Consider the following 27,809-nt stretch of genomic DNA (forward strand, 5'->3'; position numbering starts at 1 on the left):
TAATGTCCAAAATAATAATTAAAAGATCGATGTCGCGGACATGGACAATATCAGGAAGTTACGGAAACTGTAAAGGGACAATTTATCCTGCTGCTGAATGGAAACGCTTAGCTAACTGTGTGTTCATAAACATGGCAGCACATCTGAAAAAGCGAGTTTATGAGGAATTTTCCAAAGTTGTACAGGTGAGCACATTATAACGTCTCGTCAGCTGTTGTAAACTCATAGTTTAAACGTTAAAGAATTCGCTAAATGTTACAATTTTGCGCCAAGTACCGTGTTAGCTAATGCTAAAAGATAGCCGCTCACAACACAACATGGATCCTCTGAGAGTTTAGTGCAGAGGAAAAGCACAACTTATTCTGTTTAGTGTTTTTATTCTTACACACAGTATAGCACAGTATCCACTGACAGTGACATTTTACGCTTTGGAAGCTCAAAAAGAAACCGAGTTGTTTACATCCGATTTAGCATTCATGTCAATCGCTAATCCGCTAACTGAGCTCATTCGCATGTTCTGAGTTTTTCCTGCACAGAGGAACTTTTGGCTCCTCTCAGAGATGATTTTTAGCCAAAGTAAGAGGAAACTGTAATAGCTGTTCGAAGCAGTGCTGTTATTAGCCGTTTATGCGTCATGTCATTCGTTTTTGTGGCTTCATTAAGCAACAACATCCAGCTCGCAATGGGGCAGTTTGTTGTTAGTGCGATGAGAGCTGGCACCTCACGGTCCGAGGCTACGGTTCTCAGACAGAAAAGGGTTAACTTGCCTTTGAGGTTACCAGTGTAAACTACAAGTTTAAGCGTCGCAGCTTCTTGGAGATGAGTGAGAGGAGAGCGGAGCAGGAGATTTAAACAGCGTCTGCAGTAATGGTCACAACGCAAAGGTCTGTAGTGATCAAAGAGGAGCAGCTGATTTACTGGATGAACTATGTTCCTACTCTCACCTGTCAGCATGACCTCTCACCTGGGTGGTGACCAAAACAGTAGGATTGCAGGTATACGTGGCCTAAATGAGCTGTTTCTAGAGATGGAGCGAGGAGCTGAGAGAAAAATGAGACAATTGATGGTTTGAGCTTCTTACTGGGAAAGCTTTAGTACGCCTTCTGGGTGAGATGTTTCAGGCAGGTATCACTGGGGGGAGACCCCTGCGAACACCCAGGCTTGGAAACACCTCAGTACACCCCAGAAGACCTGAAGGAGGTGAAAGTAAAAAGAGGTCTGGGTATCCCAGCTTAGACTGCTGCCCCTGTGACCTGGATTAAAAAACAAAAACAACACAGGAGAACATGGATAGATGGACGGTAGCTCTTAGTATATATGGTCAAAAAGAATAGATGGCCCAGTTAGAGAAAAAAAGATTATATGTCAGGAGATTAGAGATTAGATGCTTTTTGTAGTTGCAACTGTGTTTTTACACTTCCAGATTCCACATGAAGAAACTCCAGCCAAGAAGCTGCGTTTGTCCAAACCCAGTAAGTCTGCCGCTCTCCACATTGACCTCTGTAAAGCCACCAACTCCACCGATGCCCTGCAGTACCTGCTGCAGTTTGCACGCAAACCTGTGGAGGCAGAGAGCGTGGAGGGTGTGGTCAGGATCCTGCTGGAGCACTACTACAAGGTAAAGAGTTGTTTTTCACTTTTAAAAAATAGAGTTGATAAAACCAGAATTTCTAGTGTCCTAAAAAAAAAGTCAAACTTCTAATGATGACGATTCTTTCTTCCAGGAGACGGATAACTCTGTGAGGCTGAAGATCGCCTCTCTGCTCGGCCTGCTCTCTAAAACGCAGGGCTTCAGCCCCGACTGCATCGTCGACGATGCCATTAACACGCTCAGCAATGAGAGTACGACACATCTGAACATTTATCCATCTCCAACACTCAGAGAAACTTTCATAGCAAACTGTTTTGTTTCTTTATGTGTTCAGAGTCCCATCAAGTTCTCGCCCAGCTGCTGGACACCCTGCTGGTCATTGGTACACAGCTGCCCGAGAGTCCTGCACTGAGGCTGAGGCTCGTGGAGGTGGCCTACAAGGTGACACAAACACTTATCCAGAGTCCATACACAGAACTCGTCATTACAAACTCAACAGGACTTTCTGCACAAACCAGTAAATGTCCTCCTCGTTTCTCTCCTCTTAGCATCTCTCTGATACGTATTTTGGGGTGAGGAATAAGTGCCTGCAGCTCCTGGGATGTCTCGGCATGATGGACGCTCCCCTAGGAAAAGAAAACGAGGGCGCGGGCACATCCTTAGGTTTGTATACATACTTACTGTATCTATTTTACCTGAAGCTTAAAATGTTAAAAATACAGAGAAGTAAATCCATCAATCCATCCATCTGTATCTAATTTGATGTCTGATTTAGTTTAATCCTCGTAACGTATTTATGTGTCATTATTTATTGTGCTTTGAGCTGCTGTGTGATGGTTTTTATGGCGGCCTGCTATTTTACCTCCAGGAGGATTGAGGGATGTCCAGAGCATTATCAGCGACTACTTTGGAGATCAAGACCCCAGAGTCCGCACTGCAGCCCTCAAAGCCATGGTAGGAAAACCCTGCAAACCCCCCCTGCACTGCAACCAGCACGACACTCATGTGTTTACGAACCACACACAGTGAGCTTTAAAGAAAACAACCCACTCTGTTTTCAGGTTTCAATAACTCTGCTTGCTCTCTGTGCTGTTGTTTGTTTCCCAGCTGCAGCTGCATGAGAGAGGGATGAAGATTCATCAGATTATTTATGATCAGGTACGAGCAGAATACGTCCTCACAGCTTACTGCACTCCCACTGTAGCTTTAGATGTTTAATCCAACCTTCTGTATGTATTCTTGTGTGTTTGCAGGCCTGCAGGCTGCTCACAGACGACTACGAGCAGGTCCGTTCTGCAGCAGTGCAGATGGTTTGGGTGCTGAGTCAGCTGTACCCAGAGAGGTGAGGAGACCCGGATTCTCACACTCAGGTTCAGTCAGTGTAGCTGTTGAGTTTGTTCCGCTCTCTGGATCAGAAACACGACTGATGTCTGAGAAGATAAATCCTAACTGCTGTCTGTAAGCACGGTCTCTGCTGAAGTGCAGAAACCTTCATGAAACTTCCAGGTGTGACGACTTTATATTTAGCCCAAGGCTACTTATGTCCTCGAAAGAAGAAGTAAAAATAAAACAAAACAGAAAGCCGCCATCTTTTCTGTTCAACAGATAATTCCAGCAGAGTGTTGTTAGGTCCAAACCCTTTAAAAACATCATTTACAGCTAAAAGATAATAAAGTAAAAGTCCCTTAACCTTCAGTATATGTGTTATTCTTTCCAGTGGTAGGTTTGGTTATGGTTTATCCAGAACATTTACTCTGACTTGTTCACAAAACAGTATTGTTGGAAAAACTGCCGTTCATAAATGTTTGTTTTTTTTATTTCCATGTTCCTTCTGGATGCAAACTTTGCTTGTAAGCAACATTTCTCCAGTTTTTCTGATTTGTAGCTTGTTGATATTTCCGTCCAATCAGCATCGTACCCATCCCATCATCCAATGAGGAGATCCGGCTGGTTGATGACGCATTCGGTAAGATCAGTCACATGGTCAGCGATGGTTCCTGGATGGTTCGGGTGCAGGCCGCGAAAACATTGGTGAGTAAACAGAAAGTCTTCCATGACGACAACAACATCATCGGCAATTAAATCAGAGTTTGATATACGGGACACAAACCTAGAAGAAGTCCTCACATGAAGAATCCACAGGTGTCCTCATATCACTGTAGAAACGATGTAATGCAGCACTGAGGATGGCTCACCCACCACTCAGGAATCTTACCTAATCCACATATTTACAGTCTTTGTTGAGTTTGCTCTCATTAAGTGGGAAAATGCCTGCAGATTAATGATGGGAAAGAATCTGTGTGTGTGAGGCAAATGGTGTTAAAGTGAAGCTTTTATGTTCTCGTGTGTCAGGGTTCGATGCTGCAGGTCAGTCCTCACTTCCTGGAGCAAACTTTGGATAAGAAGCTGATGTCAGACCTCAGGGTGAGTTAATTCTTTTATCTGACAGTCTGTAGCAAAGCGACGTTGATCGGCACAGCTCCGCTCACTCTCCTTTATTCCTCTTTTCCATCCAGAGGAAGCGCACAGCCCACGAACGAGCCAAGGAGCTCTTTGCTTCCGGAGAGTTCTCCTCTGGCAGGAAGTGGGCCGACGACGCCCCGAAGGAGAAACTGGACACAAACACAGTCAACCTTATCGCCTCGGGGGCTTGCGGAGCATTCGTCCACGGCCTGGAGGATGAGATGTTTGGTAAAGGAAACCCAGCAGAGTTTTGGATGACGCGGTCACTGAGTTCAGGCTGCTACAGCTAAATGTTCTCAGAAATGTCTCAGGAGGCTACAGAGAACTTTAAAATGTTGTTTTAAATAATTATCTGACAAATGATAAGACTTGTGATGCACAGACTGCTATATAGCAGGTAACTCTGCCTGTCTGTGCATTGCATCCATAGATTCCATACTTGTAGCTTGCTAACGACACTTACTACCGTTAACTAGCAACTCCACCCGCACGCCTAAATGTGGTCACGTCTGGCTCCAAAGAAATGAAGATATAAAGAATTGAATGATCGAAGCACAAAGGAAAGTCAGTAAATGCTGTTTTCTGTCTCCAGCCTCTGTTGAGGATTCATTTTCCTCTTTTTGCTGAATATTTTCTGGTGTTTCAAACTTTGTTTCAGAGGTTCGTATCGCAGCGGTGGAGGCGTTGTGCCACCTCGCTCGGTCATCTCCGAGCTTCGCCGAGAAATGTCTCGACTTCCTGGTCGACATGTTCAACGATGAGATCGAGGAAGTGAGGCTGCAGTCCATCCACGTGCTGAGAGAAATCTCCACCCACATCACGCTCAGAGAGGACCAGCTGGACACGGTGCTGGCCGTGTTGGAGGTATAAGAGCGGGGAAACGATCTGGAATCACAAACCCCGACTGATGTTTTTGCGTCTGACTTTTCGCCGTCTGTGCGCAGGACTCGTCTCGAGACATCAGAGAAGCTCTCCATGAATTACTGTGTTACACCAACGTCTCCACTAAAGAGTGCATCCAGCTGGCTCTGCTGGAGCTGCTCAAGAACCTGAACAAGTATCCCACCGACCGCAACTCTGTCTGGAAGTAAGCGTCTACAGCCCAGTCTATAAATAACTCTGCAGAGCTGCCACGAGTTAAGCTGATGGTTTATTTATTTATGTTTTAATTTTCTACCTTCAGGTGTTTGAAGTTCCTGGGATCCCGCCATCCTACGCTGGTGTTGCCGCTCGTTCCTGAACTGCTCAGCACACATCCATATTTCGACACGCCAGAGCCAGACATGGACGACCCGGCCTGTATCCTTCACACACCTAAAGATCTCAAACACGCACAGAGGAGCAGGAACCTGAGTAACGCCACCCACTGAGGGGCTTCGCAGGTCGTCCATCATGACCTGTTGGTGCAGTTTGGCTGCTTTGTCTCTCCTCTGCTGCTGCGCGCTGCGTTTCCTCGTCCTTGACTCCGTTGATCTCAGATATCGCCGTCCTGGTGTTGGTGTTCAATGCTGCCAAGTCGTGCCCCACCATGCCGGCGCTGTTCTCCGACCACACCTTCAGACACTACGCCTACCTGAGGGACAGCCTCTCCCACCTCGTGCCGCCGCTAAGAGTGAGAACTGAAATACTGCATCACATTACAAACTAGCAGCATTAACAGCCGCTTCAGTCGGGATGCTTGATTCTTTTTTCTCGATCGTGTTTCTGAGAAAAATGTCTGTCAGACCTGGAAAACACAGTTGTCACGCTCACGGTCCTTCCTGTCACTTCCTGTCACTTTCTGTCTTTTAGTTGCCCGGCAGGAAGCAGGTGTACGGTCTCGACTCTGTGGACTCGGGTCCGGGTTCTGGTTCTGTGGAATCTGCTCAGCTCTTCCTTCAACAGAGTCTCAATAGAGTCAGCACCATCCAGAACCTGGAGGCACCTGGAGCCCAGGACCTGCTGGACTTGACCATAAGGTAAACGCACACAGTGACGTGTGCACACGACGCACGCTGGAAGGATTTGTGCTGTCACATTTGGACATGTTTTATGAATGAATGCCAGAAATCCCTCCGATATTTTTTACTTGCAAACGTCAGATCATGAGACTTCCTGATATCCTGAATGAGTAACTGTAGGGATTAGGGCTGGGTATCGTCACTGATTTCTAGAATCGATTCGATCCACGATTCGATTCAATTCTATTTGAATCTGGGAAATTTTGACAGTCAGAAATATTATAATTCAGATCAGTACATTTACATATTTTTGTATCTATAAAAAGAAATCTGACACTTTCCAGACTTTATCAAAGGTGTGAGCATCACAGCAGATGCCTTTGTGTCAAAGCAGCTGAAGATAAAACACAGAAAAACATGAAGGTGATTTTCCTGGCCTGGGATTTTATAAAAATATTCTGCAGTACATCAAAAACGAAAGAAAACTATTAACCAACACATGAACATGACCTCTGATGTTACAGCGGTTTTATTTGAGACACAGCGTTTTGCATTTTGCATAATTTTAAAAAGTTTAAATTTGTTCAGAAGCCTGTTGAACGGCAGAAATTAGGTTTTCTTTTCGGTAAAAGGAAAAAAAAACATCGGCTGACAGCGCTGTAAATAACAGTAGTTTTGTGTGTAACAAGCAAGCGAATAATAGTGTTCTTGAAGTACACTGAGAAAGAGAGAGAGAGAGCTGTGCATGAAGTGTGATTTTATTGTGGTGGAAGCAAAACAGCAAAAGTCAGAGTGAGTCCGTGACGATGTTTATGTGAAGTGTAGTTTGGATCTTCTTTTGCTGGTTCAGTCAATATTGTTTGGAGAGAGATCAAACTAACAGCTTTAGAATCAGCGCAAAAAGGGCGTGAACACAAAGCGCTGACCCGCCGAAACATCAGAATCAGCGAGCTGTCGGCTTTCAACCCCGACCGTGTCCGTGCCGTCAGGTAAGAAAGGCGAGATCTCACTGATTCTGATCCGTCGGCGCTGTGTGTTTACGTCTCTGTGCAGAAGCCGTGTTCCTGCTCTCATTTACTGTTTTAAATGTTTGGTGGTTGTTGAAATTTTGTGACGTTTCACCTGAGATTCTGAAATTTTGGGCAAAATACATTTATATAAAAAAATCGATTCAGGATTTTAATGAATCGATATCACGTTATCCAAGCCAGAATCGATTTTAATCGATGAATCGATTATTAAAACCCAGCCCTAGTAGGGATGTGATTGTTATTTGTGAGTAACGAGTCGTTAACTGGTGTCTGCAGAGACCTGCTGCGGCTCGGGGAGCTGCAGACGGAGCTTGCTGGAGCTGCAGATTTCTGTGCTACATACCTGCGCTGCCAGCTGCTGCTAATGAAGGTAGGAGTGTGTTTCTGTGTCTGCAAACTGACCTGTTCTTCAGATTCAGAACTCTGACCCTCGTTTCTTCAGGCTCTGCAGGAGAAGTTGTGGAACATGGCCGTCCCTCTGTGCCTCAAACAAAACGTCACGGCCACAGCAGCGGCTCAGCAGGTCTCACACACACACACACACACACACACACACACACACACACACACACCTGTAACAGCAACAGTGAGATCATGTGATGTGTGCGACTGTGTTTGTAGATCTTGGAGGAAACCTACAAGCTGGAGTTTCTGTACAGCGGCTTGGAGAGCAGACAGGTGGCCACCATACATCATGTTCGACTCCAGGCCAAAGCTCTGCAGCTCGTCCTGACTGCTCGCACCAGACAGGGGTAAACACACACACACACGTGTGCGCGCACGCACACACACACATTCTGTACATACTTCCCAGCCTCTGTGTCTACTCAGGTTGGATCTCCTCATCGGCAGCTGCGAGAAGTTTTTGCAGGATGTCGAGTCTTTTCAGAGGTATGTTTTTTCATTCTTCGTCTTTTACAGACAGTGAGAGTTGAGCTCGGCTCAGTCCATATCAGCAGGAGATTCATGTCATCTGTTGATGGTCTGTGTGTTGTCGATGCAAAGGACAGCGTCTGGTGGGTTTTGTCAGCCCGCACGGACTGTCCCGACTCACCGTCGGTGTTTCGTGCCTCCCTCAGGCTGTTTCTGACCGAGCTGCCACACCTCCAGGACAGTTTTGTGGATAAGCTCTTGGAGCTGATGCCGCGCCTGTCGTCCTGTAAGCCGGTGGAGCTGGTGAAAATCCTGCAAACGACCCTGAGACAGAGCGGCCTGCTGCAGCTCAGACTGCCCGAACAGGTGCGGTGAAAACACTGTGAAGCATCACAGCACGAGTTTTCATGACTGAAGTCCATACAGCACTCATCTCTCCTTCAAGCTCGTCTCCCAGTCGACTCTGTTGAAGTAGCAGATTATAACCAAGAACAGTGACCCGCCCACCCTGGGGCTGTGGTAGCAACTAAACTTTCAAAATAAGAGTGGCCCTTCAACTTGAGCTTAATTTGGGCTGATTTTATTCATCTTGACCAAACTCTCACTCAGAAATCTCAAACATCAAAGCACAACTCAAATTATGAATTAGTCTAATTCACATCAGCATGCTCGTGGTTTCACTCCTGACCCGGAGACCCAGCTGTTACCTCCAGTTATAATCTCTCACATTCAAAGTTTATCTTTAAGTTTAAGTGATGAAATTATTAGAGATGGACCGATCTGATATTACGTATCGTATTGCTCCGATACTGACCTAAATTACTGGATCGGATATCGGAGAGAAATAAAAAATGTAATCCGATTTGAAGTGTCACAAAATCACCTCACAAAACGCGCTACTTGGCGTAACCCAGCTCGGCGCATCGGAGCAGTTTGTGTCACGTGATAGAGCGGCGGTTGTCTGCGAGACCTGTCGGCGTCTGTTGGAGCATTTGGAGCCTCGCTACATGCTTCCTAACCGCGGCATTTTATCTCTTCATCTTAGCAAGTGTCTAAGTTCATCCCTGAATGTTTGCAGAGTATTTCCACGTTAAGCTTAACAACTGATATACTGAGCCACAGCTGGAGTTCCCTATTGAGGTGAAAAGGAAGCGATTTGTCCTGTAATTCAGCTGGAATTAAAAAATAGACACGAAGCTGGAGTTATTCTGTCTTTGCTGCGCAGTTGCATCTACTCTCTCATTCACTCCCCTCCCTCTCCTGTTATTACTCCAAACATGAAACTGATCAATGATCAGCTGATCGGCTTTTCTGCCGCAAGTCCCGTCTTTCTTGTTTGTTTATCGCCCACTTTGTGCTAGAAAGAGGAGATACAACAATAGCAGCACGTTTAAGCTTGATCAGCTGTTGTTAGCCTGTATTTAATATGGATATGTGGTGAGAGGGAAACATGAAGATGAAACCAGGAGAATCATCAGAGCTGAACAGGTGATGGAGAAACAGGTTTACCTTTTAGGTGACATGAATGAGTTGAAGGGAAGTTTCTGAGAGACAAATAACACCAGGATCCTTTTCTACGTAGCTGACAGCTGGTAACTGTGCAGGGGCGGGTCTAGCAAAGTGTTGCCAGGGGGCCAGGTGGGGCATTAACAGGGAGAGGGGGGCACAAAGAAATACTTTTCTTTGTTATGTCATTTAAAAACTTTGAATAAATAATTATCTGAATCTTACAACAAACGTAGTCATCTGATTAAATGTATAGAAATCCATTATTGTATATAGTAACTAATAAGTCTAATATACACCCTAGTGAGCTATAGTACCATCTGTGCAGTCTGCAGTTCTGTTGAAGAAAGATGATGAATCTATTTAATTATTGTAGAAAAATAATTGATTTCCGTGCATTTGTTTTACACTTGCATTAAATTAAAGTTGATTACATCGATTAAGGGCGGGCGGTGGTTATAATATTTATTTATAATATTTTTGCTGGGAGTTGGCAACCCTGTTAGTTAGGTAGGTAAGTACTCTTTAAAATACCAGAATAGGGAGGATGGTGTAAGTTTATTAGATTCAGTGTTGCTGAACAGTGTATTTTTTGCATATAGGTATAACAGAGTAGCTTCATTTTCTTGTTTTTTAAAACTTGAGTATGAACTTATACAAAATGCAGCAAGATATTTATAAAAAACAGTTTTATTGATTACAAAATACGCTATATCGGATTCATATCAGTATCGGCAGATATCCAAATTTATGATATCGGTATCGGACATTAAAAAGTGGTATTGTGCCATCTCTATAAATGATAAATGTGTAACAGGTCGGACTGAGACATGGAGCGATCTAAAAACAGCAGCAGACTCCAGATGGCACGATAAGATTACAGAGGTGAACTTTCAGAATAAAGGTCGATCAAAGCTGGAGCAGCTCTATATTTGAAACTAGTTCTTGAAATCTCATTTGCATGAATGCATTTTTTAATTTAAATGTTCTTTTCCACCTGATATTTCCATTTATAAATAAAAGATTTCTGCATTTTTATGGACGGAGTTCCTGAACTTTGAGCTTCAGAGACTGCAGCGGTGGTGTAGTTTAAATTTTGTTTAATTTATTGCTGGTCATCAGATCCATCGGGCGACGGCGACCATCATTGAACCAACGGGGGAGTCTGACAACCCACTGAGGTTCACGTCTGGCCTGGTGGTGGCGTTAGACATTGATGCAACGCTGGAGCACGTCCAGGACCCCCAGAACACGGTGAAAGTTCAGGTCAGTTTGATGTGACGCCAGAATCACTTCATCTTCTTGAATTCCCCCAAAACTGCTGTGAAGTGCCAAAACAACAGGTGGTGATCTGACTATAGAAGTGTTGGCCTGCAAGCAGCGAACAGTCTGTCAGCAATAAGATTATTTAACAGTGACAGGAGTCATTCAGATGAATTGTTCTGATTGTTGATTTTGAGGCATTTGTCCTTGTTATTCAAATTATTTTTAATATTTCTTTTCTCGACCTCGTTGTCGATCTTTGTCTTGACATGTAAGTGTTTGTGATTAGTGTTTAAAGACTATAGATTGTGTGGGTCAGCTGTAAACATGTTGGATTAATAAATTAATCCGAATCAAGGCGCACACCTTTGACACTGCAAAACAAAAATCTTTCTCTAAAGTGTCAGTCTGTCCTAAAACACTGTGTGTGGATAAAAGACCAAAACACACAAAGTTTTGAGCGTGTAGGTTTTAAGCTTTAAGGTATTTAACGAAAATATTGCGTTACCTGTTTAAAACAATGGCCACGGTCTTCCATTCATCCACAAATGAATTGCTCTCACACTGCGGGTATATTCTTGTGCTTCCAGCAGTTGTGGTTAGACATGCTTTTGTTTCCCCACTGACGTAAACAAGGCCTCACCTTTATTGGCACAAAGTGTTTTAACATCAGGCTCGGCTTACTTACAAACCTACCAGCGAGTGCAGATCAGATCAGGCTGTGCCGGTTATCATCCAGCCTTATAAGCACCGATTGGTTTGTATTTTACACCCAACATGAATGTTTACTACTCGCTGCCTCTGCAGGTTCTGTATCCAGACGGCCAGAGTCACGTGATCCATCCTAAACCTGGAGACTTCAGAAAGCCCGGACCCCACAGACACAGACTCATCACGCAGGTTTACCTCTCACACACAGCGTGGACAGGTCAGTTAATAACATGTTTTCTTGTCCTTTAAATATAAAGTGATCAAATTAAACTGAATTGAGCATCCAAATAGTAAAAACTCTCGCTCCATCGTCACTTTGTTTCCTCCCCTCGTGTCTCTGCCTCAGAGCCGTCTCAGATCGAGGTGCGTCTCCTGCTGGCCTACAGCTCCTCCTCCACCTCCCTGACCTCCCCTTCCAAGCTGGGGTGGAGCGAGAGCTTGGAGAGCCTCCCGCCAGCAGAGGGCGCCGTCGAGGGAACGATTCCGTTCAGCAAAGCCGTTAAAGTCTTCATCATGCCCAAGCCCGCACGACGCTAACAAAGCGCCTCGCAGCTTTAACGTGCAGGACTTTTCTTCTTCTGTTCATCTCTAATTATAACTGTACAGGAAACCACTCTCATTAACGATGAAGCTGTAGGAAGCACAAGACTGGGTTTTATGGAAAAAGCTTTTTGTATTCAATTATAAAGAAGAAGTCAGGTGGTGAAGTTTCATTCTCTACTTTTATTTTGTCACATGATGAATCAAACTGAACTCCTCCCTGTTTAGACAGCAGGTAACATCCATACATTTCAGCTTTTATAACATGTGACTGCATCTGAAGTCAAATCTAGAAGAGCTTTCTAAGATGCTCTACATTCTTTTCTGCCACCACCTTTAAAATAACTTTTCTGAGAGAGAAAGTGACTCGATTTGTGAATTCTATTGTTTAAGATGTTTATTTACTTAAAGATTTGACTGTGTTAACCACAGTTTGGATGTTCTCTCTGTGCCAGTCTCTCCACCTGATTTTAAAATGGCCACAGGTGTGAATGGACCTAGTTTCTGTGCTGTGATTGGCTCCTGCTGAGCCTGTGGACAGAGACTGAACCATGAAACAGCTGCAGGCAAAGATCAACAATCGTTCCACACGTTTACCTACAGAAACTCTGTTTCAACTTGTTGTTTGAAGGCTTCTTTTGTGCTGAATTCATCAGCAGATGAGTTTGGGCTTTTAAGGCAGGCAGGAAGCACACGGCTGTAAAGGAAAGAGTGCTCTCTAATGTGCAAAGCATGGAAAACTAATGAGCCCTGTAGCACAACAGAAAGCAGGAGTCTATCAGTCTATGCCCATTATTGTGTTTTCATAATCAGGAAGTCACAAATGCAAGTGAGACTAAAATTTAGTCAGCAGCTTGTTTGCATCTTCACAGTAACTCAAAGCTTCAGCACCACAGTGGGATATTCTCTCTACAGTGAAAAAGCTTGTAGAGTCCTCCTCAGGTGGCCACGTCAGCAAGGTAAGGGTGACATCAGCAGGTGGAGTGGAAAACCCCGCCCACCTTTGCACCCTGGCCGGCCAGTTTGTTGTATTCAGCGACAGCCTTCTCCGTCTGGAAGACTTTTACATCAACGCCTTTCTGCTTCACAAAGTCCAGGGTGGAGGGGGGAACCTGTTAGAGGAGACGATGGTGTGAATACAGTCTGACGAGCAGAGCTCCTTAATCGATCCATCAGCGCTCCAACCACAGCCACACACAGGAAATCGCCTTTCAGCCTCCAAAGAACTACCATATTAGCCAGATTGTTTGAATGGATGAACCACCAAGTCTGCAGTCTCATTCTTTTGTGATACTTTATCTGATATGAGCAGTTTGTGCAACATGACTCAGTCATACAGCAGCTGAGCGTGGGATCTGTTTTATTACATCAAAGTAACAGAAAGCAAAAACTCTTTAAAACAAACAGAACAAAGGTGCTAAGACTCCAACCAAACTATAGTTTATATTTTGGGTTTATTATGTTTAAAGGAATAAATTGGTCTGTTTTACCTGCAGAGCCTCGCTCATGCCTCTGCCAATTACCAGCAGGTCGATTCCCTTCTTCAGCACCTCATCTAGGTCAGCAGGTTGTACTCCAGGGTAATGCTGAGGAGCAAAAAGCTCAACATCACAAATTTGCCTCAGAGCTAATTTACAGCAGTCCGTCCTCACTTACGTCAGTCCCAGTCTCTCTCCAGTCCCAGGCTCGGCTCCCTCCAGGCCAGACCTTACAGTCCTTGTAGGTGGAGGAGCATCCCTTCACCTTCATGTGGCCCCAGGAGAGCGAGGCGATCTCTGGAGAGGACATGTTTCTTTGAGGCTACCTGCTGTAAGACAAAATAAGCAGTTAGCACAGCTTCTGAAATAGTGTGACGAGATTTCTACAAGCCATCGAAATACTCTGAAAGGTCTCATTAATGCAAGTTTGCCACAACCAGCAGGAGTGATTTATGTGCCCTTGTAAAATGTTCCCCTGCAGGTCAATAACAAAACTACAACTGACTACTACAAGAACAAGAGGGCCTACGTGAAACGTGCTGCTGATAATTCAGTTACCACTTCAGGTCCAAAGTTCTTTTACTTGCATTCAATCAGGTTTGAGTCATTAGGAGGTTTGAACAGGTGTATAACAACACCTAACAGCAATAACTTGTGTAAATACAACAATTCGATCAATCAGATCAAATTATTACATGTAAGCTGCCCTGTACAAACTGTGTACTTAGCACAGGCAAATTAGATGCTTACTTCAGCACATAGATTGCACAGGGTTTAACTAACACACACACACACACTCAGTATCGTCAGCAACTAAAATCCTTGTCCTGCCATTTTTGTAAGTCGGGAGCTGACTGGGTCTATTTTTATACTTCTCACTTTTAACTCCAAACTAATATAAACCTGCTGTCAAACTCACTCACTGCATCTATTCAAACCGTACCAGACAAAATATTTACACAAACTAGCTGAAATCCTTTTAAAACAGTTTGTTAGGCTGTAACAGGAAAACATGAAGCTAAAGTCTGTGCTGCTGCTTACCGTCTCGATGTCAACTCACTGAACACACCCCTCAAGTTGTTCTTCCTCCCGTAATTAAAGGGACACGGACTAACCTGCAGCTGTAACAGTCAGTCTATGATTGGTTGTTAATTATCAAGGTGCTGGAGCTGAAACATCAGCCTAAGTAATAAAGCTTTCTGCACAGCTCACACAACCCTGAGTTTACCTGTGGACCTTAGACTTGTGTGTTTTGTAGGTTTCAGTTCAGTTTCAGTCTCTTTAATAAAGTGTAATATTAGCTGAAACATTTTAAATACACAAACAGTCAACAATGTGTCACTTTATGTGGAACTGTCCTCCTGTGTGACGTGTCTGCACCCTTTTGAAAACTAGTTTCTTAATTCACAAAGTTACAGAAGTATTGTGAACGTTAACATGAAAAAAATTTAAAAAGAAAAAGAAAAGCTGCAACTGTGACTTTAATCTTACCCCAAAAATTATGATACCAGAAACTATTATTCATGAATTAAACTAGTGGACTAAGCATGGACTCTTTAAAGGGACTGAAATAAAAACTATGAATACTACCCTGATATACTGCGCTGTGCATAAAAACAGCCTACCATACGCAAAATCCAGTGAACTCACATTTAGGGGATATTTACGGTATGGTGCACCATACAAATACGATCCACTCGAACACTGCTAATGAACGTAGCTAGATAAGCTTTCATTATTTTTCCACATGTTTAGGGGGGTGCACCGTTCCTGGAGATACTGCAATACTAGGTCGATGCGTGGAGTGGACGGAGCAAGCCCCTATTCCATCTCCCTGTTCCAAAAATCAATTTAATATATGGTCCCCGGGTAGGGGACGTATCAGATATTAAACTGATAAGAACAGATACTACACTTGATCTTAGCCAAAAGGCCGAGAAGCGATACCGGGAATACGTCGGAGCAGACGGAGTCACTCCCCGCACCATCTCCCTGACTCGCGGTCCGAAATCCGAAGTTAAAATTCAACAGTAACGTTTACCGTACAGTTTATGAAATAAATACAAAAACATTAAACCGAAGTAGAAGAACGAGTCAAAGAATCGCTACAAACAAGGTTATTTAAGAAACAACTACGTCTTCCTGGTGGCTTCCTGGTTACGTAGTCTGCAATTGTCCAATCACAAACCGAAGCAGCAACAGAGCAAAAAGGCTACGAAATTTAACATTAAATTCCGAATTTACTGATGTTATCCCTAAAACCTGTCGAATAACTATTACCGAGTCCTCCGAAGGTGAAATTCACGCGAGTAGTCCGTGTTTCTGTTACGGGCTGCGAGGAGCCAGTGCCGCCGCCATTTTGGTCCAGAGAAGCCGCGCCTCCTCAACTCGATTCATTTCATAGAAAGCTCTAAACAAAATATCGTAGTAAAATAAAGGAGCTTGTGTAGACAAATATATCATGCAACATTTAAGTTGTAGTTCATTTAAATTATTAAAATTTAAAGAAAACAAAAATGACACGTTTAAATTTGAAAAGTCAGCAAAGAAATTAAACATTTGTAACGCGATTTTCCTTCGCTTGAGTTAACTAAGCAGAGTACTGCAGCAATAGTTGCATCCGGTAATTATTGAAAAGAGGGAACACTGATAATATAATCAAGTTTAATACGTTTTGTGTACGACAAATCTTCACCTGTGAACTTCTACTGCATCTACAGGCCAAAGATTTACTCTTTAAACCCGTAGCGGTGTCTGTGGGAGAACACTCAGGTCACAAACCTGCAAATATGACCGCGGCCAGTCTGCTCTGAAGAACAAATCAAGTTCCAGCAACCTCTGCTAGACACAAACCATCAACAATAGCAAGGACAGACAACTGCTGGTAGCAGAACTCGTTTCATGTTATGTACGTTTAGCTGTACAAAACACAAACATGCACAAGACTAATTTGCACTGAAATATTTCAAAATAAATCAACTAAACAAACAAACGGAGACCTAAAAACCAGTTTCAGTTGCATTCATTTTTATTTATATTGCACCAAATCACAACAACAACAATCGCACTTTATATTTTAAGGTACTCAATAATACAGAGAAAAGCCAGACAAGAATTTGGCTACAGTAGGAAGGAAAAACTCCCTTTTAACAGGAAGAAAGCTCAGCCAGAACCAGAGACTGGTTGAGGGTGTGGGGAGGTCTTTGAACTGGTGTCCAGGAATCTTGAGCAAACATTAACAGAAAACCCATTAAACCAAATATGAAAAAAATGACTGACCTTAAAAGGGACTTGAAATGCTACACATATACAGGTTAATTTACACCACTGAGCCCTGCCCTCAGAAAGCGAGACAGATGGAACACCGTCTGAAGCTGGATTTAAGAAATAAGCTCTTAAAGTTCAAGTTTTAAAAACATGTTTAGCGGTTTAGCTAGCTGCACTCAAACAGGAAAATCCAGCGTTTAACGGTAATGCTAGCAGAGTTTTATAGACCTCTCAATTCTTCAGAAGAGCTGCGTCAGACCAAACAGACTGTCAGTGGGTTTCCTCCCTTGGATGAAGACGTTGCTAATAATGTAACTACTGGCTGGTCATCTGGAAATACAACAAATCCTCCCGCATGTAATATTTCTATCTCCACAGGAAATGACAAATACAAAATAATGAGGAGGTGCGAGAGGGATCAATATGTCTCACTCTTCTGTCACAGGCGTTCCTCGGCACGAAGCACCAACTGTTGATGTTACTCATTGATAAAGGAGAAGCTGGTAAAAGAAAACAAAAACCCCACAATCCTTCAGATACATGGCAGATTTTAAAATCATGACCATGAATGTCAGGGGATTACAAAACCCAACAAAGACAGCAGTACTTTCTTCTTATCTGGCAACATTTGTTTTTGACACCTTTTGTTACAAGAAGGACATTTAAAAGATGATAGTGATATACTGCTGTTTTCCAGACAATGGGTCAAGGGAGAATCCAGATTGGAGTGAGAGAGTGTGTGTCGATACTGACAGTAAAGAACTTAGAATAATTAACATACACGCAGATGCAGAACCTCCAGTTCCTAAGGAGTTATTAGCCAATCTAGACATGCATTTCATGACAAATAAAGCTGTTGTGGAGGGTGATTTAAATGGCTCAGTAGACAGAGGTAAACATCTTTTGCTGCTAAAATTATTTATAAAGACGATTTTAGGGAGATATGTAAGGATGATCCTGGAGATACTTGGGAAAACAGTAGAGGAATAAAACCCCAGTTAGATTACATTTTTACTACAAGCAAATACGGTCTGTTAATATTTCTTAGTTTTTTGTTAATTCTTAGCGATAACAATTTTAGGTCCAGCTTTCAGCCCCTTTTAAAGGACCATGAATCTATACTCCAACCTTGTGAATTGGTGGGAAGATGCAAAACAAAGAATAAAATGCTATATAATAAAATATTGCAAAGAAAGATAAAAAAATAAATCAAAATCGATGTTAAATTCCACACAAAAAGAAATTGGCAATATATATTCTACTGACAATTCTAATGGTGTAAGTATGGATAGAGATTACTGCAGGACATTTTTTAGAAAAAAGCTTGTACCTTTAAAGTGCAGAAGCAGGAATATATGCAAATGAAAGATGCTCTGCCTATTTTTTCAGAAAAGTCAAAATACATTGTAAAAGAAGATCAATAAAGGAACTGCAAAGGAATGATGGGGTCATGGCTAAAACAGGAGGAACTATTGGAGGAGGCTGCATCACATTGCACCCAACTTTTTCAAGTCACTTTTGAAATCGGGAGTACATTTTTACGTTTGGTTTTTGTTTGTTTTGGGGTTTTTTGGGGGGTACCCTTGGATAAAAAAGGAAAATTAGAAACAGATATTACTAAAGAAGAACTATACATTGCTTTGAATTCAATGAAAAACAGGAAGGTGCCTGGAATAGACGGACTGAGACGAGAAATCTACATGACATTTTGGGATTTACTGAGAAGCCATTTGGGAGAGATTATCAATGAAATGAAATTGAAATGGAATTTATAGCAGTTAGGAAACGAGTAAGAGCATGCACACGTGTGATCTCTCTATTGTATAAAAATATTACGTGTGAAATACAAGATATTGTGTAAGACAATTGTAAACCGATTAGCTGCAGCCCTGCCATATATAGTTGATAAAGATCAAACAAGTGGGGTTAAAGGAAAGAATATTTCATGGAACATCCAACTTCAAATAGATGTTTGGGCTTTTTAGAAGATAGACATTTGCCATCTGTATTACACTAGATCAAGAGGGGGCTTTTAATAGGGTTAATCATGGTTTTATAGAAGGGTCTGTGCAGGTTCTCAGTCATCCAGGTCATCGTAGTCTAAGGAGCTTGCAAAGAAAAGCGTCTGGACTTCTTTAAGTTGCTTGAAGATGTTTCACCTCTCATCCGAGAAGCTTCTTCAGTTCTAAGGTCAAATGGTGGAGAGTCCCAGATATAAACCCAGTGGGAGTTTCCCCCTAAAGAGGGACAAAGGACCCCCTGATGATCCTCCACCTAATCACATGAGCCAAGGTGTGAAAGCGGGTGTGGGTCACAATCAGCCAGAGTTTCGGGTGACCTCATTGTGAAACCTGGCCCCACCTTATCATGCGATTTCCTGAGGTCAGATGGCCCAGGATGTGAGTGGGCGTTAAGGCGTCTGGGAAGGGATCTCAAAACTGGATTATAGATGGCAGACAGTTGGTGTCGTAAACCACCGCCAACGATTATTTTGATAGTCGACTAGTCACCGATTATTTTTGCGATTAGTTGACTAATCAGATCATCATCCATTGCACGTAAAACGTACAGCTTATTGCACCAGCAGCATCTGCTCTTATATAACTATCATTAGCTTACAGCTTTCAGTGTTTAAGGTATGTGCTAACTAAAAATAAACACAAGATGATAGCTTATTAAATTTGCAGATTGCTTCGGTGAAGTTTAATAAACTCCTTGCTATCTAAAATATAACAGGACATCGGAGTAAATTCTCGAGCATCTCACACTTCTGATAATCAGCTGTCTGCTTGACGTTTATTCAGCTGTGTAAAAACTATAACTTTAATCTCAGCCAAACCGATTTACTCAGGAACAAATAAAATACTAAAAAAAGCCAAACAATAACATTTTAAGTTATCTAAGTGACTTATATATCATGTTTAACCTGAGTAGCGAAAGACGGCGGTGGGTTTGAAAACGATCTGCCGGGAGTCCGGTGTTCTCAGCGGCTCTAGTTAGCCTAGCCCCCGGCTAGCTATCGAGCTAGTGGCTAACAGACGTCTCTGAAAACGTCGGAGCGCTTTTGAAAATATGTGGTGTCTTGATAAACTGAGCAGATATTTGAGGTTTACACAGCTACATTCTCGCCTGAAAGTATGTTAAACGTTTATTTTGTGACCCAGAAAGAATAATAAGAGTAATATTAAAACTAACTAGCTGCCGCCATTGTTGGAAACTGAGCTGGGCCGCGCTATGAATTCTGGGACACAGCTTCTTCTTCTTCGGGGTTTAACGGCAGCTGGCATCCTTGTACATGCAGTGCTGCCATCTTCTGTTTCAGTCCGTTATTACACTCTTAAATCCTACTACTTATTCCTGCGTCTTTTGTGATCTTACAAAGCTTCAAACGACGCGTCGACTATTAAATCAGTCGTCAACGACTTTGATAGTCGACGTAATCGTGACTAGTCGACTAATCGTGGCAGCCCTATTGGCAACACTGCTGGGGAGTAAACTGGAATTAAACGAAACAGAAACAGAGACCATCTGCACATGCGCGTTACAGAGGTAGGGGAATCGGGTAGATCTGATCCCCTGAACTGTGACTAGGGCTGGGCGATATATCGAGTTTAAGTAAAAAATATCGATATATTTTTATACGAGATATAAGATGTGACAATATCCTTTATATCGATATAGTCTATGTTACGTTATAATTATAGTTGTGGAGCCACAAGTTTGCCTCTCTTTCGTCCACTTTTGTCTTTACGCAGCGTTACTCGGCCTCGCCTCTCCTTCACTGAACACAACTCCCCCTCCTCCCCCATCGCTTCACCTGCAGGCAGCGACAAGATGGACACGGCAAATCTCCGTTAACGAGTTACTGCGCATCGCCCCGCGCGTGGGGCTGGACAGCGTCAACGTGTTAACGAGCTAACCACGCTAATGCCATGTACGGCCTAAAATCCTTTCATTCTCTCAAAAGTTGACAGCGCACCTTATGTATGAATTCTGGTTGTGCTTGATGACCGCGAACCAATTTTATGTGGAACACGGCGCTCAGCAATCTGTCAAAAATGTTTTAGTACGACTTTGCTAAGCTACGGTGCTGCAGCGCTTGATGGATTGTCGGAGCATTACGGCTACCGAGGAGCCTCGCGGAGTGATACGTACTGTGCTTCAACGTAATATTACCGTATTGTGTGTGTATAAGGACCATGAATGGCACCTGTTAAGAGACATGGTTACAAAGAGGATTTCAAACTCAATGCTGTCAGTCACGCAGTAGAAGTTGGGAACAGAGCAGCTGTGAAATCTGTCTTTGTTATTATGCTCAGCGTCTGTTAGTTTACATTTTGACTGCACAATTGTGAGCTTTTTGTTATGCACAAAAACAACATAGTTTTCTTTTATTTGTGGGGCATGATTATTTAATAAATGCTCATAATTTATTTTTGAGTAGTTTTTTTCATGTACATCTACGCTGTATGTTAATAAGTGCCTGTGTGACATCTGGGACACAGCTTTAACTAAGAACTCTGTTTGTTCTTACCTTGTGGCTTTAAAAAAAATATCGAGATATATATCTTATATCGCCATCCAGCTAAAAAATATCGAGATATGAATTTTGGGTCATATCGCCTAGCCCTAACTGTGACTATTGTTCTTTTTCGTTTTTGTCTACATTATATTGAAATGTTTCATTACTGCAAACATTTTAAGATCATTGTTAACATCTTAACAAATACTCTGACCGTAACTATCGTAAAATGCTTTGAGCGGAAGCAGTGGCCTTTCGCACATGCGTTGCATGGATCAGGTAGTGACAAGCACAAAGTGTGAACACTTCCCTCCAGTCCAGAGACAAACCACACACCACCTAACAGAACTCTATCAGCCTCTAGTGGAGATTAGTGGGAACTTTATACTGGGAAGATTATACTGAACAACAGAAAGTCCTGTTTACTGTAGTACTTTACTACAAAGTCTTCATTCATTCAGTAACCTTTTCTCTAATAGCACAATAACAGCTCTCGGAGATTTGATAAACACCAGGACACTATTATATCTTTTTCTTTTCTTTGAACATGTGATCAGGGGAGAGCGCGAACGCAGTCCCCCACTACCAGAAATTATGCAGTCGAGATTCCCACATTTGGGGAATTCGCAGGGGTCAGCACAACCGGAGTGCAATGGCTGAGCCTCGCCCTGGGTGAACCACCTTCATGATCATGGTATCTCCCCTGCCAGGTAAGTATGAGTTGTTCACCTCACACATGGGGGACTCTTTCACACACAAACCCTGCACACTCACGGTGCTCACAATCTCACAATCAACACAAACACAGCCTGCAGGAGGCTGGGACTACACACTATTTATATACACAGGAAGGAGCTTCCAACAGAGCCACATCAGGTTATTTAGTTTAAAATATACGGGGAGTCTTTCCCATCATGCATTGCTGCATCTGCACAACAAAAGCTGACTGAAAGATCACTTTTTTCATCCATTTAACCTCCTTAAATCCACCAACAAACCAACAGGAAGTTCAAGTAACTCCAAGTTAAATCAAACTGCAGCTGAAAACTGTTTGATTCACGTCTGATGTTTAGAAAAAAGGAAAAAACGCATAAAGCACACACGTTTTCTGCTAACAGCACAACCACTTCCTGTTCCTTTGTTATGTGCTGCTGAACAGTTCACTCTCCTCCTGCTGCTGCCCCCTACTGTCCTGGAATAGGAACAACACTGTTTATTGCACAGATATATTCTAAGAGCTTCCTTGTGTGCAAACAACAGCAAAGAAGGAATAAGATGAGTTTCTGTCATAATCAGACTGAACATCCACTCGATCATCACATTTCACTGCCTGCAAAGCTCATTTCAGCCTCACAGAAACATCTGCACAGATTAGAGGATGGTGGCATGTTAGGCTACCAGTGGCATGAAGTCGTATATGAGGGACAAGCCCACAAAGTGTGAATACAAACGGTTTGTTCGAGCTGATTGGGCACCGGGTCACACATGACAGTTTTGTATTTACACAGGAAAGAGTGAGGTCAACATAAGTTATGGTCTGAGCTGCTCGTCTGTCATAGATCTTTAAACCATTTTCTTTGCCCGGTGGTGGCTACACTTTGGGTAACTGTTCTACCAGCCCTGCCCTCTTCCACAATCTGCATAACACACATGCTGGCTGCTGTGGAACCATTAGAGGAAAGAAAAGGGAAAAAACACGCCGTCTTTCTGCACATGGACAAAAATGACTTTCCTAACACGACTGAGATGGACGAGCTGCCCTGGATTAGAAAAGAAGCTGCTGTTTGTTAAGTGGAGGTGACACTCGGGAAGAGACAGTGTGCTCCACAGTGCACAAAGGACTTCAGTGAAAAGACTGCAGCACAAAGCTTTCACTAACATCTTCCTCAAATAACACAACAACGGAGATTTCTGAGCCTTAATAAACAGCAGGACACTGCCTCAGTAACTGCTTCCTCTGTTTCCTTTGAACATGTGATCAGGGGAGAGCGCGAACGCAGTCCCCCACTACCAGAAATTATGCAGTCGAGATTCCCACATTTGGGGAATTCGCAGGGGTCAGCACAACCGGAGTGCAATGGCTGAGCCTCGCCCTGGGTGAACCACCTTCATGATCATGGTATCTCCCCTGCCAGGTAAGTATGAGTTGTTCACCTCACACATGGGGGACTCTTTCACACACAAACCCTGCACACTCACGGTGCTCACAATCTCACAATCAACACAAACACAGCCTGCAGGAGGCTGGGACTACACACTATTTATATACACAGGAAGGAGCTTCCAACAGAGCCACATCTGGTTATTTAGTTTTAATAATATACGGGGAGTCTTTCCCATAATGCACTGCTGCATCTGCACAACAAAAGCTGACTGAAAGATCACTTTTTTCATCCATTTAACCTCCTTAAATCCACCAACAAACCAACAGGAAGTTCAAGTAACTCCAAGTTAAATCAAACTGCAGCTGAAAACTGTTTGATTCACGTCTGATGTTTAGGAAAAAGGAAAAAACGCATAAAGCACACACGTTTTCTGTTAACAGCACAACCACTTCCTGTTCCTTTGTTATGTGCTGCTGAACAGTTCACTCTCCTCCTGCTGCTGCCCCCTACTGTCCTGGAATAGGAACAACACTGTTTATTGAACAGATATATTCTAAGAGCTTCCTTGTGTGCAAACAACAGCAAAGAAGGAATAAGATGAGTTTCTGTCATAATCAGACTGAACATCCACTCTATCATCACATTTCACTGCCTGCAAAGCTCATTTCAGCCTCACAGAAACATCTGCACAGATTAGAGGATGGTGGCATGTTAGGCTACCAGTGGCATGAAGTCGTATATGAGGGACAAGCCCACAAAGTGTGAACACAAACGGTTTGTTCGAGCTGATTGGGCACCGGGTCACACATGACAGTTTTGTATTTACACAGGAAAGAGTGAGGTCAACATAAGTTATGGTCTGAGCTGCTCGTCTGTCATAGATCTTTAAACCATTTTCTTTGCCCGGTGGTGGCTACACTTTGGGTAACTGTTCTACCAGCCCTGCCCTCTTCCACAATCTGCATAACACACATGCTGGCTGCTGTGGAACCATTAGAGGAAAGAAAAGGGGAAAAAAACACGCCGTCTTTCTGCACATGGACAAAAATGACTTTCCTAACATGACTGAGATGGACGAGCTGCCCTGGATTAGAAAAGAAGCTGCTGTTTGTTAAGTGGAGGTGACACTCGGGAAGAGACAGTGTGCTCCACAGTGCACAAAGGACTTCAGTGAAAAGACTGCAGCACAAAGCTTTCACTAACATCTTCCTCAAATAACACAACAATGGAGATTTCTGAGCCTTAATAAACAGCAGGACACTGCCTCAGTATCTGCTTCCTCTGTTTCCTTTGAACATGTGATCAGGGGAGAGCGCGAACGCAGTCCCCCACTACCAGAAATTATGCAGTCGAGATTCCCACATTTGGGGAATTCGCAGGGGTCAGCACAACCGGAGTGCAATGGCTGAGCCTCGCCCTGGGTGAACCACCTTCATGATCATGGTATCTCCCCTGCCAGGTAAGTATGAGTTGTTCACCTCACACATGGGGGACTCTTTCACACACAAACCCTGCACACTCACGGTGCTCACAGTCTCACAATCAACACAAACACAGCCTGCAGGAGGCTGGGACTACACACTATTTATATACACAGGAAGGAGCTTCCAACAGAGCCACATCAGGTTATTTAGTTTAAAATATACGGGGAGTCTTTCCCATCATGCATTGCTGCATCTGCACAACAAAAGCTAACTGAAAGATCACAATAGTTAATCAATTTAACCTCCTTAAATTCACCAACAAACAGGAAGTTCAAGTAACTCCAAGTTAAATCAAACTGCAGCTGAAAACCTTTTGATTCACATTTGATGCTCAGGAAGAAAAAAACAACAACAACACACAAAACACACACGTTTTCTGCTAACAGCACAACCACTTCCTGTTCTTTTGTCTTCTCCTGCTGGACAGCTGACTGTCCTCCTGCTGCTGCCCCCTATTGTCATGGAGTGGGAACGCTCACTTTTATGATAGGATGGGGTTAGATCTGAGATTTTGAGACACCTTCACACTGTGCTCAACTCCTTCAAAACCTTTGGACTGATTTTTTAGACATAAAAGTTCCACCAGATATTTAAAAAAAAACAAAAACAAAACAAGACTTACCTACAAAACTAATATTACTTTAGATGACCTGTTTGTTTCTTTAAAATCTATTAAAGAGAAGATGGATGTTTACTTACACCTTCCGAATGTGTAGTGTAACGCCGGCATTCTTCCTGACATATGCCACACAATTCATATCGTTATAATATCAACAACCCCTCAAATTATATTGGAAGGGAGATGAAGGCCTACAAAAGTTGGCATGCTAATCGGAATTTTGTCTTAAGATGAGTAACAAACCCCAGTATCTGTAATCTGCTTGGAACTGTAGTTACTGGACCAAGTGGACCACGGTCACTGCTGAGGTATTTCCCTGATTTTGATTATATTTTGATATTGACAGGTCTCTGTCCGTTATCCCTTACATTGTCAACAAGCTCATTTCTGCTTAGTGACAGTGATACTGGGGTCAACTGTTGGGGATAACCATAATTTTCTTTCAGTAAGTGCTGCTGCTAGCACCTGTTTGCTGCTATTCACAGCTGTTACTGAAACTTTTTTTGATGTAGATCTAACATGGGCAGACTCGCACAATAAAATCTTGTGACGTGAGAATGTAATTAAACTGTTGATGAGAAGGAAAGAAATACAATTCTGTTAATCTCAAGTGATTAAACACAAAAAAACTTAACAGATATAAAAAGTGCATTAGGTTACATTATCATTTTATAACATGAACCTCAGAAAATTCAAAAAGGCAAATGTCTTGATGCATGCTCAATCACCAAGGTAAGTAAATCCCAAAAGGTTGATTCTGTTCATTTGGACGTGGTGTTTTCAATGGGTGAAATATTCATGCATGGCGAATATGCAAGCTGGTGTAGCAGGATAGGAAGTATATCCATTCTCGTCGCCAGTATTTTGCTACAAGAAATTGTGACTGGTCGTAGTTACACTGCTACTTAACCAAGCTAGTTAAGCTTTCATTGTTTTTCCACATGTTTAGGGGGGTGCACCGTTCCTGGAGATACTGCAATACCAGGTCGATGCGTGGAGTGGACGGAGCAAGCCCCTATTCCATCTCCCTGTTCCAAAAATCAATTTAATATATGGTCCCCGGGTAGGGGACGTATCAGATATTAAACTGATAAGAACAGATACTACACTTGATCTTAGCCAAAAGGCCGAGAAGCGATACCGGGAAAACGTCGGAGCAGACGGAGTCACTCCCCGCACCCTCTCCCTCACTCACGATTCAGAAACTAAACCGCTCGCCATTTCAGGCCATCGTATAAAACAGCAACCATGAGATCATTAGATAACGTATAACCAGAGTAATGTCGATGTATGTTATTTCAAACTGCTAGCTTTAGCAAATAAACCTTCTTCTGTGTTCTTAGACACGTGGTACGCTTTAGTCCAATAGGAAGCAGAAAAGCAAAAAACAAGAAATAAACATAATAAATTTAGTTTAAATTCATGCCAACACTCACGCTTATTACGCTAAATATTACGCTAAATATGAGTGTTATTTTAACTTCATTAAACTGAATAAATTTCTGATAAAGTAAATTAATGTTTTTACTTTTCTCGTTAAGAAAAAACTTCGCTAGCGGTCTCTGGTGGCGCGGAGGGCGAACTACACTCTTTCTGTTACATGCTCCGCTATTTAGAACAAATTAACCACTCGGTGACGAACCGCAAATATTAACGCAAATCTTTTTCTTTTTGTTCTGGCTCGAGTTTTCCTTGCAGAACACCCTCTATATGACAGCAGCAGATACCAGTCAAAGTCTGACAACATGCTACCGCTAACATGCGACAAAGTAAAGTTAGCACATACTTTGAGTCAACAAACTTCATAAAAGTCTCCCGTAAATCCATCTGTCTGAGAACTAAACACGCTATAAATATTCTACAGGCTGTAATAAACACGCGCCTGGTGTGAGGAAGAAGTCATTATCACGAAAATGGCGACTGGGCTTGAGACCTCTTCACCCCACAAATCCACGAAGAGCCGTGAGTTGCTAAAACCAAACAAACCCCTAAATACTACCCGAAAAACAGAAAGGGTGTTTTTTTTTTAATTGATACGGTGGTATCAATGTGAGATAATAATTATAAATTATAAAGTTATTAGGTAGAAATTGACTTACTAAAAGTCTCCTCCAACCTGCTAATTGATGCTCAGGTGGCGTCAAACTGTAGCGAGTCAAGCTAACGGCACGTGGGTTTGAGCATGCGCACTAGTCCTGATTTTGACTTTAAAAACTACACATCAGCCGTTACGGTTAATCAATATATGTTATATAAAATATACTCAGTTCTGACATATAAGCAATAATAGCTGTTAGTATATACTAACAGCTATTAATATACTTACAGTTAGTATATAGCTGTTAGTATATACTAACAGCTGTTAGTATATAGCTGTTAGTATATACTAACAGCTATTAGTATATACTAACTGTTA

The 27,809-nt window shown here is 42.7% G+C and overlaps 2 protein-coding genes and 5 non-coding genes across 9 annotated transcripts; 1 reads left to right on the forward strand and 6 right to left on the reverse strand.

The window, feature by feature from the left end:
* Window positions 1-29: 29 nt before the first annotated feature.
* Window positions 30-12,085, forward strand: ints4 (integrator complex subunit 4). Its single transcript, XM_087851311.1, has 24 exons — window positions 30-185; window positions 1,424-1,618; window positions 1,725-1,842; window positions 1,926-2,032; window positions 2,140-2,254; window positions 2,460-2,545; window positions 2,699-2,749; window positions 2,845-2,933; window positions 3,502-3,622; window positions 3,944-4,015; window positions 4,108-4,282; window positions 4,713-4,918; window positions 4,999-5,141; window positions 5,238-5,353; window positions 5,533-5,666; window positions 5,846-6,012; window positions 7,302-7,395; window positions 7,468-7,548; window positions 7,647-7,777; window positions 7,857-7,916; window positions 8,105-8,264; window positions 10,527-10,670; window positions 11,475-11,595; window positions 11,725-12,085. The coding sequence occupies exons 1-24, from the start codon at window positions 30-32 to the stop codon at window positions 11,913-11,915; spliced, it is 3,033 nt and encodes a 1,010-aa protein (XP_087707437.1). The 3' UTR covers window positions 11,916-12,085.
* Window positions 12,082-27,557, reverse strand: aamdc (adipogenesis associated, Mth938 domain containing). Of its 3 annotated transcripts, none has more exons than XM_006801241.2 (4): window positions 27,493-27,557; window positions 13,575-13,725; window positions 13,409-13,504; window positions 12,082-13,030 (listed from the first exon to the last, which is right to left on the reverse strand). In XM_006801241.2, the coding sequence occupies exons 2-4, from the start codon at window positions 13,704-13,706 to the stop codon at window positions 12,890-12,892; spliced, it is 369 nt and encodes a 122-aa protein (XP_006801304.1). In that variant the 5' UTR covers window positions 13,707-13,725; window positions 27,493-27,557; the 3' UTR covers window positions 12,082-12,889. The 3 variants fall into 3 exon arrangements, with proteins under 3 accessions (XP_006801304.1, XP_006801305.1, XP_006801303.1); XM_006801242.3 differs by lacking the exon at window positions 27,493-27,557 and adding an exon at window positions 15,677-15,750; XM_006801240.3 differs by lacking the exon at window positions 27,493-27,557 and adding an exon at window positions 14,437-14,563.
* LOC118454951 (U2 spliceosomal RNA) lies at window positions 15,151-15,341 on the reverse strand. Its single transcript, XR_004843970.2, has one exon. It is a non-coding gene; the product is annotated as a U2 spliceosomal RNA (small nuclear RNA).
* On the reverse strand, window positions 21,740-21,903 carry LOC148099672 (U1 spliceosomal RNA). The gene has a single exon (XR_015720046.1). It is a non-coding gene; the product is annotated as a U1 spliceosomal RNA (small nuclear RNA).
* Window positions 23,165-23,328, reverse strand: LOC148099673 (U1 spliceosomal RNA). Its single transcript, XR_015720337.1, has one exon. It is a non-coding gene; the product is annotated as a U1 spliceosomal RNA (small nuclear RNA).
* On the reverse strand, window positions 24,594-24,757 carry LOC148099674 (U1 spliceosomal RNA). The gene has a single exon (XR_015720439.1). It is a non-coding gene; the product is annotated as a U1 spliceosomal RNA (small nuclear RNA).
* LOC148099675 (U2 spliceosomal RNA) lies at window positions 26,342-26,532 on the reverse strand. The gene has a single exon (XR_015720549.1). It is a non-coding gene; the product is annotated as a U2 spliceosomal RNA (small nuclear RNA).
* Window positions 27,558-27,809: the final 252 nt, after the last annotated feature.

The sequence above is a fragment of the Neolamprologus brichardi genome, chromosome 14 (genome assembly GCF_056152115.1).
Source record: "Neolamprologus brichardi isolate AB-2024 chromosome 14, ASM5615211v1, whole genome shotgun sequence".
Classification (NCBI taxonomy): Eukaryota; Metazoa; Chordata; class Actinopteri; order Cichliformes; family Cichlidae; genus Neolamprologus; species Neolamprologus brichardi.